Source organism: Armigeres subalbatus, chromosome 1 (genome assembly GCF_024139115.2).
Source record: "Armigeres subalbatus isolate Guangzhou_Male chromosome 1, GZ_Asu_2, whole genome shotgun sequence".
Classification (NCBI taxonomy): Eukaryota; Metazoa; Arthropoda; class Insecta; order Diptera; family Culicidae; genus Armigeres; species Armigeres subalbatus.
The window spans coordinates 160,763,271-160,776,137 of record NC_085139.1 but is presented as its reverse complement, the minus strand read 5'-3'; the positions used below and the strand labels follow the sequence as shown (position 1 = coordinate 160,776,137).

The following is a 12,867-nucleotide window of genomic DNA, read 5'->3' as shown; positions in this document are numbered from 1 at the left end:
TATCGCCCGTCTTTCTATCCGGATAAAATGTTGTCTGAGAACACTTGCTCACAGGAGAGCAGGGAAAAATAGCACTCCGCTGTTTGAAACAATCCTGGGTTTTGATTCATATGAGTGAGAATTCCGAAGCCTGCTTTCGACAATTACTCTGTAGAAGAACGACGCTGCGAATCCATATACAAGACAACGTTTTCTCGGAACACAGAGGGCAGATACATCGTGCGGTACCCTCGGAAGGAAGATTTCGATGAGATGCTTGGCAGTTCCAAGGAAAGTGCTCGACGACGATTCCATTTTTTGGAGAAGCGCCTGGAAAGAAACCCGGAATTACAAAAGGAATATCACGATTTCATGAGAGAGTATCTCTCCCTCGGCCACATGCGCTTGGTCGAAGCGGACGATGAAGTAAACTCTACAGCCTATTACCTACCCCACCACCCCGTAATTAAGGAGTCAAGTACGACGACGAAGGTCCGTGTTGTATTTGACGGCTCTGCAAAGACCTCCACTGGCTTCTCCCTAAACGAAGCTCTTTGCGTGGGTCCGGTGGTACAGGACGAGCTCATCGATATTATTCTGCGGTTTCGAACATTCCCGGTCGCCCTTGTCGGCGATATTGCTAAGATGTATAGACAGGTACTCATTCACCCTGACGATACCTCGCTGCAACGTGTTCTGTGGCGATTTCCAGAACAGTCTTCGGTCCAAACCTACGAGTTACTCACCGTCACTTACGGTTTGGCTCCATCATCCTTCTTGGCCACACGAACGCTCCAGCAATTGGCAGCAGATGAAGGTGAAGCTTTCCCCAAAGGTGGCCCGGCTTTGAAAAAGGGGTTCTACGTTGACGATTTCATTGGTGGTGCGCAATCCGTCGAAGAAGCGATTCGTCTGCGCACAGAGCTTAGCACATTGCTGCAGAAAGGTGGGTTTGAGCTGCGAAAATGGACATCAAATAGGTTGGATGTATTACGAGGCCTTAGCCGTGAGCAAATTGGCACACAATCCACTCTTCAATTCAATCCATATGAAACTATCAAGGCGCTAGGAATCAGCTGGGAACCTGAAGCTGACATGCTACGATTCGATTCCCATATTCGAGATAACGATGAGCCTCCAACAAAGCGATCGATTCTTTCGGATATTTCCTAACTTTTCGACCCTCTCGGTCTAATATCTCCGTAATTGTTAGAGCTAAAATAATAATGCAGGAGCTATGGCTGCTTTCTTGCGGCTGGGATGATCCAGTTCCCGAACCTCTGGCATCAAAATGGAAATCTACCGCCAGCAATTGTCAACAATCTCCCAGCATCGCGTTGAGAGATAACCGTTCCTTCTCTGCTCCGTGGATCAACTACACACCTTCGCAGATGCGTCCCAGGCAGCGTATGGTGCATGTACTTGGCGTCCGCTGTGAAGATAGCCGCGGCAGAATCTGTGTTCAACTTCTAGCATAATGTCTCGTGTGGCACCATTGAAAGAAATCACGATCTCAAGACTAGAGCTGTGACAGCAGTGGTTGCCGCACATTTACACGACCGCATCAAAGAAAGCAATCAACGTCAGCATTGCCGCTTCGTACTTCTGGTCGGATTCGACAGTGACTCTCCAATGGCTTGATCACCTCCAAATACCTGGCCAACCTTCGTGGCCAATCGTGTTTCCGTAATTCAACAATTTACGCATGGCTGCCAGTGGAAGCACGTTCCAGGAGTGGAAAACCCTGCCGACTTGGTCTCACGCGGCATGTCTGTCAGAATTCATCGAAAGCGATTTATGGCGACTGGGACCGAGTTGGTTGGTCCAACCGCCGCAGCAATGGCCGGTATCGATCCCCCCTGGAGTTGCAGAAGAAGAATTGGAGATCAAAACCACAACAGCAATCGTTCAAACATCAAGTTCCATCCATCCGATATTTCTCCGCTGGTCCTCCTATAACCGTCTGCTCCACGTCACCGCATATGTTTTGCGATTCGTCGCAAACACCCGTTCAAAATATCGTACGCATCCATCACAAGCAACCACGCCCGTCAGTAAGTCTTTGTCGACAATAGAAATTGCCAACGCCAAAACCATTCTCGTTCGATTAGCCCAAAACGATTGTTATGCTGCGGAAATAAAACAGTTAAAGAAGGAAACGGTCATCTCGAAAAAGTCAAACATCCGCAACATGAGCCCATTTCTTGACCCAGAGGGAGTATTGAGGGTTGGAGGTCGTCTATGTTTTGCTCAAATGCCCTACCAATCAAAACACCCTGCTCTACTATCGTCGAAGCACCCTTTAACACGTCTCATCGCTGAATACTTTCATCGGAAATTACTTCATGGCGGCGGGCGCCAGTTGCTCACCGCGATCCGGGAGGAATTCTGGCCGTCACAGGGTCGAAAGTTAGTCCAAAACGTCGTTCGGAAATGTTTTCGCTGCATTCGCTCGAACCCAATACCTACCCAGCAGCAAATCGGACAGCTACCTGCTCAACGTGTCAATCCGAGCCGTCCTTTCCACGTCACAGGCGTTGATTACGCCGGACCCCTCTATCTTCGTCCAATCCATAAGCGCGCCTCACCTGCTAAAGCATACCTGTGTGTTTTTGTATGTTTTTCGACCAAAGCCGTGCATCTTGAGCTGGTTGGCGACCTGACTACTCAAGCCTTTCTGTGTTGTCTCCGGCGCTTCATCTCACGTCGCGGAAGACCAGCTCATATCCATTCTGACAATGGGAAAAATTTTGTAGGAGCGAAAAATGATTTGGCTGAGCTTTTTGCCAGATTTCATGACGAATCCCAACAAAATCAGATAATGTCTGCTTGCTCAGATGAAGGCATCACTTGGCACTTGGTCCCACCCAAGGCCCCACACTTCGGCGGCCTATGGGAGGCGGCCGTCAAAGTTGCAAAGAAACACATCTTCCGTCAATTAGGGTCGTCGCGTCTTTCATTCGAAGACATGTGTATCGTTTTAACGCAAATCGAGGCAATTATGAATAGTCGTCCACTACTTCCGATGACTGAAGATCCAAATGACATGGCCGTATTAACTCCTGCCCACTTCTTAATCGGTTCCACGTTGCATGCCCTGCCCGACCCAGACGTTCACAGCATACCAACCAGCAGACTTCATCACTATCAACAATTGCAACAATTTGGGCAACGATTCTGGATACACTGGCGACAGGACTACGTGCAGGAACTGTTAAAAGATACTCGTGGATGGGCACTTAACGACGGCATTGTTCCTGGCCGGATGGTCATTCTCGTCGATGAAATGCAACCAGCGATCCGGTGGCCTCTAGCTCGCATCGAAGCAATCAAGCCGGGGAAGGACAATATCACTCGGGTGGTTTCTCTTCGAACTGCACGGGGCATCATTGTGCGTCCAATTAGCAAAATTTGCCTTCTACCATCCTCCGTAGCGGCTTCGAATCCCGTAAACGAACTGGAGCAATTCAACGAAGAACAAGAGGCTTACCAATCGCTAATTTGTTGATTAGAATAAGCTGAAACCCGTAAATTATTGTTAGATTTAGGCAGAAAAAATAATGTAATGCTTGTAGCTAGTTTAGAGTTGTTTGTTTACCTTCCTATGTTGAACACACTAACACAGTCGTTCAAGGCGGCGGGTATGTTGGTTTATTTATTTGATTTGGCCGCACTGTGTGAGAATATGCCACGAATGGTGCTATCGGGCATCGCATATATAGAACTTTTGGACCTTTCTGGCAACACAACTAACGACGGCGACGTCGACACCGAACCAACAAATCCTCCTGACCTGACACCCCACTCATTCGTTCGCAGACACCAAGTGAGAAAGCACCTCTTCCAATTAGATTAGTTTTTCCATGTGTCATTAAGGTGAAAGTAATAAATTACTATTTATGTGAAATCGTCGGTTTGCAATAAATTAAAAAAAGCGAAAAAGAACCACAACGTAGGGGTAAGCGCCATCAGTGAGTTTAAACGTACTTCTCCAACAGCTCCGAAAAACCTCATTTTATCACGGTAAACCTTGTCAGTTCGGGTCCGCTAAATCAATCGGTAAATCGCTAAAGGTTCGCACTAAAGTCCACTGTACTAGATAAAATATTTGGCGACGAGGTAATCGCGAAAAATTAGCGCGTGTGTGACAAAAAAAAAAACTGGCAGTTTTCCAAAGTGCAACGCATAGTGAGCATTCATCGATTGGGAGTGAGCATCATCCACATGCGGTAGCGTCCATCCAGCGGATTTCGGCAGGCGAACAATTAACCGGCAGCAGCGGGTTTTAGACGGAGAGGAATTCGCTTTTCTTTCTTGGAGCACCGCGCGCCGCATTGGTAGAGGTAAAGTGACAAAAAGTGAAAATTCGATTAAACGGATGATTTTGGTGAAGAGCTTGGGCGGTTGAGACAGGCTTTTGTTCACCGTACCGTAACGCCATTTTGTCTTTAGGCGGCGTCCCTTTTCATTTTTTCTTTGTTAAAATGTTATAGGAGGAAAAGTGTACCAATTGTTCGATATCGTATTAATATTGCTTTTTCCTTATATTTAACAAAGGCTTTGGGACCCGTCGGCACCGTGACAATTTTTTTTGCAGCTGTTTGGCCGTTTCGTTTAGTTTCGCTGGCGGATTTACAATTCGATCGTGAAGAGCGTCTCTTTCGACCCGTTTGGAATCGTTCCGTGCGGAGTTGGACTGTTGCTAACTGGCCATCGTGACGAGAGCGACGACGATATCGGCGAAGAGCAGCCGCTGGTCCGGACGATTTATTTCATTTTTCTGGAGGTTGCGTTCGTCGGAGTTTGACGGTAAAGCTACCAGGTTTCGGAAACTGGTCGAATTGTAGTTGAAACGATGTCTTACGTAGCTCCGAATATTGATCCGTTCCGCAAAGGACAAACCTTCGCGTCCTGGTTCAAGCGTCTCGGATTCCATTTTCGCGTTAACAAAGTAGCGGAAGCAGACAGGAAGGATCAAATGTTCCTCTTAGGAGGCGATTTTCTGTTCGAAGTGGCTCAGAGCTTGTACCTTAATGATCAGTTGCTTGATGCAGCACCTTTTGATGAATTGATCGAAAAGCTGAAGCAAAAGCTGGACAAAACAGATTCCGCTTTGATCCAGCGTTTTAAATTTGGGTCTCGGGTACAGCAACCTGGTGAAACAGCCAGTGACTTCCTGTTTTCACTAAAACTCCAGGCTGAGTACTGCAATTTCAAGGACGACAAGCAGGATCGCATACTGGATCGAATCTTGATAGGCTTGTCGGATGACAACTTAAGACAGAAATTATTGTCAGAGGATAGTGAAAAATTGAGTTTGACTCAGGTCGAGAGAATGGTGACTACATGGGAGATGGCCGCTTCTAATGCGAGGGTTTTGACGCAGGATGGTCCTTCAGGGCAAATTGCCTCTATTGTTGGAGGGCGAGGAGCACTCTTGCAGCGTATTAAGGATCTAGCTCAGGGTCGTGGACCAGTCAAGAGTCGCCTAGGGTTCAATCCTCCATCCGTTTCTCCTGCAAGAGGTATTCAGCGCAGCGCCACATCCCACAGGTACGATGATCGTAGAAACCATTCTTCGCAATCCAGGCAGTCTAGACAGGGGCGGTTCCAGGAGCAACGGAAAAGATACCAGGATGCTGATATTCGACCGGCGGAGTCCAAGAACGATAAGCGGATTGTCATCGATCAAAGAGTGTGCCACTATTGTGGAGTGCGTGGACACGTCAAAAGGAAATGTTTCAAACTGAAACAATATAAGAGAGACCCAGTCAATCACGTCAACATGGAGGAGCCCAGTACAAGCACGGATTATAAATTGTCCACTATGATGAATCGTATGTCATGGGACGACAAAAGTGATGATTCAGATAAAGGTGAATTACAGTGCATGCATGTTTCGTCCATTAATAATATAAGTCATCCATGTTTACTAGAACTAACTATTCAAGGTAGCACTGTACAGATGGAGATTGATAGTGGCTCCGCTGTTTCCGTGATTGGGAAGAAGCTATTTTTGGCTAAATTCGATATTCCCCTTGAGAAAAGTTTCAAAAATTTAATTGTGGTAAACGGTTCCAGATTGAAAATTGCTGGTGAAGTTATTGTTTCGGTTGATTTTAGGAATAAAAGGGTAAAATTGAAACTTTTGGTTTTAGACTGTGAACATGATTTTATTCCTTTATTCGGGAGAACCTGGTTGGACGTTTTCTTTCCCAACTGGCGAAATTATTTTGATAAACAAGTTACAGTAAACAAATTAATTGACAACAAAAGCAACGATGTGATAAATTATGTTAGAACTAAATTTTCTGATGTTTTCATTAAGGATTTTTCGACTCCCATTAAAGGTTATGAAGCCGAATTGGTTTTAAAAACTGACACACCTATTTTTAGGAAAGCTTACGACGTTCCCTACAGATTGAGGGATAAAGTTTTAGAATATTTGGACAGGTTAGAAAAACAGAATGTTATAACTCCGATTCAAACAAGTGAATGGGCATCTCCTGTTATAGTTGTTAGGAAAAAGAATGACGACATTCGTTTAGTAATTGACTGCAAAGTGTCAATAAACAAACTCATTATCCCTAATACTTACCCGTTACCTGTTGCTCAAGATCTTTTTGCTGGTTTGGCAGGGTGTACTGTTTTCTGTGCTCTAGATTTAGAGGGAGCATACACTCAGTTGTCATTAACAAAGCGTTCTAGGAAATTCATGGTAATTAACACTATAAAAGGTCTTTTTACTTACAATAGGCTGCCACAGGGGGCTTCCTCTAGTGCAGCTATTTTCCAACAGATAATGGAACAGGTGTTGCAGGGAATTGAGAAAGTTTACGTCTATTTGGATGATGTTCTCATTGAAAACGGTGATATTTAGCAGAGAGAAGAAAAAAGAGCGTGTGTTCAGCTTGGATATAGAAAACGAGTGGCGTTATTTTATTTTACTCTTGGTTACACGTTCTCATGTGACTACTCATATATTTATTATAATTAACCCAATACACGGTGATCAGTTTAAACCAAACTCTAACATCCCTCCTTAAACTTATCACATTACTACTCCTAGAGCTGTACGATGTTTCTCAAAGGATGCGAAAGTGAGCCCTTTAGTAAGGATATCAGCTGTTTGTTCAGTGGTGGGTATGTAACTCACCTCTACCTTACCTTCTTTCACACACTGTTTGATGAACGAGAGCTTTACCTCAGTGTGTTTCAACTTTTTCGATGGCCCATCAAACTCAGCGATGGCAATCTGCGGATTGATTGTCCTCATAAATCCTCCACCGGCCCAGAGTCCAACAGCTTCAGCTCTGCAAACAGCTTGCGTGTCCACAGAACCTCGCAAACACAGTCGGCCAGGGCGTAACATTCGGCTTCAGTAGATGAGAGCGCCACGGTTATCTGCTTTTTGGAACTCCACGCTGTCGTTGACCCGTAAACCTGCAATAGGTACCCAGAAGTAGAGCGACGATCGTTGGCATCGGCCGCCCAGCTTGCATCCGTGAACCCAACGATTTGTCGGTCGGTTTCGTTCCGCTTGTAAACCAACCCGTAGTCCAACGTACCCTTCAGGTATCTCAACATCCTTTTCGCATGTCTCCAATGTTGCTCCGATGGATTGCACTGAAACTGGCTGAAGAAAGATACTGCCGCACCCAAGTCCGACCTCGATGTCACAACTAGGTACGTGAGGCAGCCGAGAAGTTCACGGTACGGCTTTCCTAGGTGTTGAGTTTCCAGTGCTTGCTCGAGCCGCAAGTTGGACTCCATGGGAGTACGTGATGGCTTGCATGTTTCCATGCTGAATCGCTTCAGGACGGCGTTAATGTTGGCGCAGCTTCATGGTGCCTTCCTTCCAGTTCCGATCGATTTGTAGGCCCAAGAACATGTTGGCCTCTCCGAGATCTTGCATTCGGAACTGCTTCTTAAGCATTCGCTTTACCATCTCTATGCTGCGCAGATCCTTTGAAATAATCAATAAGTCGTCCACGTATAATAGAATATAGACTGGACCGTTGCCGCCATGTAAAGCGCACATAGAGACAGCTATCTTCTTCGCATCTTCCGAACCCGCATTTGGCCATGAATTCATTGGAAGCGGTGGATTTCCATGCCTTCGACGCTTGACGCAACCCGTAAATGGATTTGAGCAGCTATACACCTTTTCTCCTCCTCGAAACCTTTGGGCTGGCGGCATATAAATATCCTCCGTGAGTTTACCGTTGAGGAAAGCGGCCGACACATCCATTTGATGCACGAACAAATCGTGCTGATTGGCATACGCAAGCATAGCACGAACGGTAGCCATCCTCACGACTGGCGCATAGGTTTCGAAAAATCAAATCCGTGCTTCTGTGTGAAGCCTTTAGCGACCAATCTTGCCTTTCGCTTCTGCAGTAGGATCCATCCGGGTTGTGCTTCGTTCAGAAAACCCATTTACAGTCGATCGGCCGGCGCCCGCAGGTAAGTCTACCAGTTGCCATAGCGTACCGTTGTCAGCCAACGACTGCAACCGTCATCCACGGCACGCTTCCACTCTGACCAATCGTCCAATTGCTGCTAGCTCTTCGATGGTTTCTGGGGATACTCTCAACATAGTTCCCTCCGCATTGAGGGCGAACGCCATGCACATGTAATCATTCAGCTTCCTGGGCGGCTTTCCGGTTCCCGTTCACTTCGGCGACGTTGTTTGGCTGACCAGTGGCTCCGGTTCATGCTCAGCACCTTGTTCTTCTTCGATCTCAGCATCAGGAAGAAAGATCTTCTGCCGTGTCTACCGCCTCGAAATGCTGTTCGATCTTGAGTCGACGGTTTATCAAGCACTGTGGCGCGCCCACCGGTCCAGCAAGCTGGCGATCATCATCTGCTTCTACCAACTTCTGAATGCAACCACCCGAAGAAGTTCCCTCCTTTCCCGGAACAGCCTGATCTTTGTAAACGCTTCTCCGAGAGGAGGTGCGGCACTTCGTTGATCACCACCATCACGCGCAATGAATATCTTCACCATCCCATAGCCGACATCCGTTTGGCCCGTATCCGACATCAAAATGACTAGCCTTGGTTGCGGACTTCCAGCCACTACGCTTTTCTTGCGGAATAAGGCCCATAGCTAAGCTGCCGAAGATTCGCATCCGAGACCACATCCGGCTTCGTGACCGTACCACAACTCGTAAGGTGTTTTCGGTTCCAGTATGTCACCGCCGAAGTTGGGCTCCTGTTGATCAGTGTAGGCGGCCGCCTGAACCGCCCTGTTCCATACACAGACACTTGCTCAATCCGAATCAGCTATCATCGAACGATGCTTTGTCCAGAATTGTGTGTGGTTGAGACGCTCACTGACATAACCGTTCTGCTGGGGGTATAGGGTACAGCGTATTCAACTCGTATACCTTTACAGCACAAAATTCAGTGAACGCTTTGGCTACATATTCACCACCTCGTTGTCCACAACGCAAGCGACTGATACCGCTGTCAAAGTGAGTCAATAATCAGCCATCACATATGATTTAAACGATTCCAGCCCTTCGATCTTTTGTGTTCAAGACGTAGACCGCCACACAAAGTGGGGTGAAGTCATCGGTAAATGTCACTAGATATCGCTTTACCATTCCAAGGCGGCTGGCTTCATCGCACCTGCCATACGTCGCTGTGGAATCAACTCCAAGCTGGCGGGAACTCCGTGGTAGCGGCGCATCTTGAAACGGCTTCTAGATCTGCTTTCCCTCTCCAAAAAACACGGGCCGCATATTTTCATATTAAGCACTTTATTCTTCTTCACAGCGATAGGCTACGCACCATGCTCTTCACCACCAATCAGTTTTATCAGTCCGCACTTTTCCGATGTGGCCCATATCTTCCGGTGCCATAATTGCACATCGTCCATTTCACGCACTGTTGCCAGGTGGCTCTCCGAACCCACCGACTCTTCTTCTTACGTCCACATTCAGCATACATACAGTCTGAATCGGTACGGCGACCGGCAGTGCACACTACTTCTTTGTTTTGTTTGATCACGGCAGAGTTTTTGGTAAACACTACTTCCATACCAAGCTCATGCAATCTTCGGCGGATCATCGAGAATAGATTATGGTTCAAGCCGGGCATACAAACAGTACATATTTTCCACTACAACACTTAAGCTCTTGCCGCCTGATGTGGGCTAACAATACCATGTCCACTTTTCCCTGTGGTGACTTCTTCTGGATAGAACCTGGCCTGATGCGAGTCTTTTTATCATCACCGCACTGTCCAATAGCTGCATCGTCACGCAAATACTCATCGCAGCAGATCATATGAGTCCACCGACGCGCCAGAGTCCAGTATCCACTCTCGAAACCATTGTATTACTAGCAGCAGGCTTTTCATTCACTGCAACGATGCAGTTGCTGATGAATGTCATCACTTCCGATGACTCGCTGACGTGCATAGCCTTCTCCTTCTTATTCACCTTCCTTCTTCCCTCAGTCTTCCCGCGTTGCTTTTGCAACAAGTCGTGATCACGTTGCCGGGGGCAGTCGGCGCGCTTGTTAATCCAAATTTGCCACATGGCGAAGCGGCATTTAAATTTAGCTTTCTGTACTTCTTACCTGTAGAATGCCGTCGACGAATTGGCTTCCACAGCTGCCTTCTTGCTGTTGTTTTCATATACGCTTAATGCTTTTCTCGCTCAACAGGCGAGCCTTAATAAAATCCAGCGTACTATTGATTTCCGTCGATGACAGGGTCTCCAGCACGGTGACCTAGATGATCATATGACCTTGGCATCACGTCGTTTGTAGACAGGTGAAACACTACTAAGTGCTTCGTGCATCTTGATTCCGGCTGAATCCAGGTCCTTCTGAACCATCCGGTCGAAAGCAAGCAAGTGCGCCTGCATTGATAAAGGCAAGTTCCATCATTATACTTCATCGCCGAAAGCCGCTTCAACAGGTAAAACTGTCCGGAGATTCTCTTCGGGCGAAAGTGGACTCGAAGTGTAGTCCAAATCTCAGCTGGGGTGCGCTTGCCCTCATTATATATTATTCTAACTGCGAGTCGGCGATGTTGCGGACGAGCACCGATTTACCATTTCTATATCCTGCTTGAGGCGATCCGCTAGAAGCTCCTCTCTTGCTCTCCTATCGGCATCGTCGCCGACGCTAATCTGCAATTCCGGAAGATTTTCCCGCTTCTCCGCGCACTTTTGCACTCCAAGAGAGCCTAATTCCTCGAGATGAATCTCCATCCGAAAGCGACCAATTATCAGTATGCTTCGTTCCAGTTACGTATTGCTCCAGGAAAACCATGTGATCAGCATCGTTCCACATCTGTGAAGAGATTTGTCTCGAACGGCAACTAGGCTGATTGGGGTGAAGCGGCAGCGCAGATATAGCACTGAAGTGCAGAAAAGAAACCATATGACAAACGTTACGGTAAGATGCGGCAAAAGAACAGAAACGCATTAGAAGAAGGACATATTAGATTGTGCCTGTTCACAGACCAGCAGTGTCCTGAGCATCTTCATGTGGGAAGACCTTATTTGGTCAAAGATGAGTGCAATTATGTCTCTGTGGGTAAACATGACTGGATTGGATGTTAATTGGTTCTGCCGTTGAGCTTTCCACCTGGGGCATGCCTAATGTATGTTTGATTTCGTATGATTTAAACGAGTTTGTTGAAAAGAATACAAAGTGATGCAATAACAATATAAATAGCGCGATATACACTTTGTCATAGGCTTTGGTTAATGGTAGTCTACAAAATACCTTCTATGGTTCAAGCTTTCTGCCGTTGAGCATTTGCTGAACTTCTAACTAGACAAAACTATTATCCGAGTGAAGGATGACTACAGTTAGCTTGAGCAAAGATTAGAGTTGCCATTCCGATGGCGAGTTCTACTGCGGTTTATGATGTGTTCCCCATGCAAATACATTCGATTGGCTGGGCATGGTATTTCATCAATGCTTGCCATAAAATATCATATTCATGCAATAGCAGGCATCGAAAAGCTTTAAACTAATAACAGTGCGAATACAAAGTTAACTAATTTGAATTTTCACATCAATTGAAAGCTGAAACTTGAGCCTATGTATATTAAAGTTCTAGATTTATTGTTTTACAATTATATTTCTAGAATCTTGTAATCTCCACTATTCACGGTTACTATAATAATTAGTTTGGGCTTTATATTTATTTAAATATATATAAATGGTTTGATTGGCTTTTCCCGTTGGACAGAGACGTTTCTAAGCTTTTATTTGCTTAAATTTATTTATGAGATTCTATTACATCAAATTATTTGTAGCTGTGTTTTGATTTTGGTTTTTCAAAACTGTGTCATTTAATCAAAGTAGATTTCAATAATTACGATTTTGATTGAAATATAGCGACGGTTCATGCTTCCAGTTGCATAGATATGAATTTAAATCACAAAATATATTTACCTCTGCAATCCTTTTGCCTTTTCCTATGATGGCCCCTGCTGATGAGAGATAATTTTTAAGGCGATAAGAGCATCTCACATGGGATTTATAATTGCTATTTGATATGTTGTTAGTACCACTAATATGCCGAAAAGCAAACTAATTTTCGTAATGGGGTAATTAATCAAGGTGTGCTATTAGGATTTCTCAAAAACATTTTCACATTGGTACGATGGGCCGTCCTCTTATTCGGTTCTTTGATGCCCTGATGCTCTGGACAAAATTTCAGCCAAAATCGAACGTTTGGGCGGCTAAACTCGTTGAAGTTTTATGGAAAATTATGCAAACATCCAAAAACAGTGATTTGCAGTTGGACGGTAGACATTTACGATCAAGAACCATAATACTCATTTCAGTTCTTGTAAAAATAAAATACGAAATGTTATGTGAAAGGCGCGAAGATTGAGAGTTTATTACGCAAGAC

At 45.6% G+C, this 12,867-nt stretch overlaps 5 protein-coding genes across 8 annotated transcripts in view; 4 read left to right on the top strand and 1 right to left on the bottom strand.

Moving 5' to 3' along the window:
- Positions 1 to 12,867, top strand: part of LOC134205427 (protein singed) — a 191,987-nt gene that overhangs the window by 54,418 nt on the left and 124,702 nt on the right. The window lies entirely within an intron of this gene.
- LOC134206692 (uncharacterized) lies at positions 253 to 1,152 on the top strand. Its single transcript, XM_062682417.1, has one exon. The coding sequence runs from the start codon at positions 253 to 255 to the stop codon at positions 1,150 to 1,152; it is 900 nt and encodes a 299-aa protein (XP_062538401.1).
- Positions 2,801 to 3,487, top strand: LOC134206690 (uncharacterized). Its single transcript, XM_062682416.1, has one exon. The coding sequence runs from the start codon at positions 2,801 to 2,803 to the stop codon at positions 3,485 to 3,487; it is 687 nt and encodes a 228-aa protein (XP_062538400.1).
- Positions 3,952 to 6,859, top strand: LOC134206689 (uncharacterized protein K02A2.6-like). The gene is made up of 2 exons (XM_062682415.1): positions 3,952 to 4,322; positions 4,537 to 6,859. Exon 2 carries the CDS (start codon positions 4,835 to 4,837, stop codon positions 6,857 to 6,859), a length of 2,025 nt encoding a protein of 674 aa, XP_062538399.1. The 5' UTR covers positions 3,952 to 4,322; positions 4,537 to 4,834.
- Positions 7,252 to 7,782, bottom strand: LOC134206688 (uncharacterized). Its single transcript, XM_062682414.1, has one exon. It carries the CDS (start codon positions 7,780 to 7,782, stop codon positions 7,252 to 7,254), a length of 531 nt encoding a protein of 176 aa, XP_062538398.1.

What these genes read in the sequence shown, in the direction of transcription:
- LOC134206690 (XM_062682416.1), top strand. Translation starts at nt 2,801, where the DNA reads ATGTCTGCTTGCTCAGATGAAGGCATCACTTGGCACTTGGTCCCACCC.
- LOC134206688 (XM_062682414.1), bottom strand. Translation starts at nt 7,782, where the DNA reads ATGGAAACATGCAAGCCATCACGTACTCCCATGGAGTCCAACTTGCGG.
- LOC134206692 (XM_062682417.1), top strand. Translation starts at nt 253, where the DNA reads ATGCTTGGCAGTTCCAAGGAAAGTGCTCGACGACGATTCCATTTTTTG.
- LOC134206689 (XM_062682415.1), top strand. Translation starts at nt 4,835, where the DNA reads ATGTCTTACGTAGCTCCGAATATTGATCCGTTCCGCAAAGGACAAACC.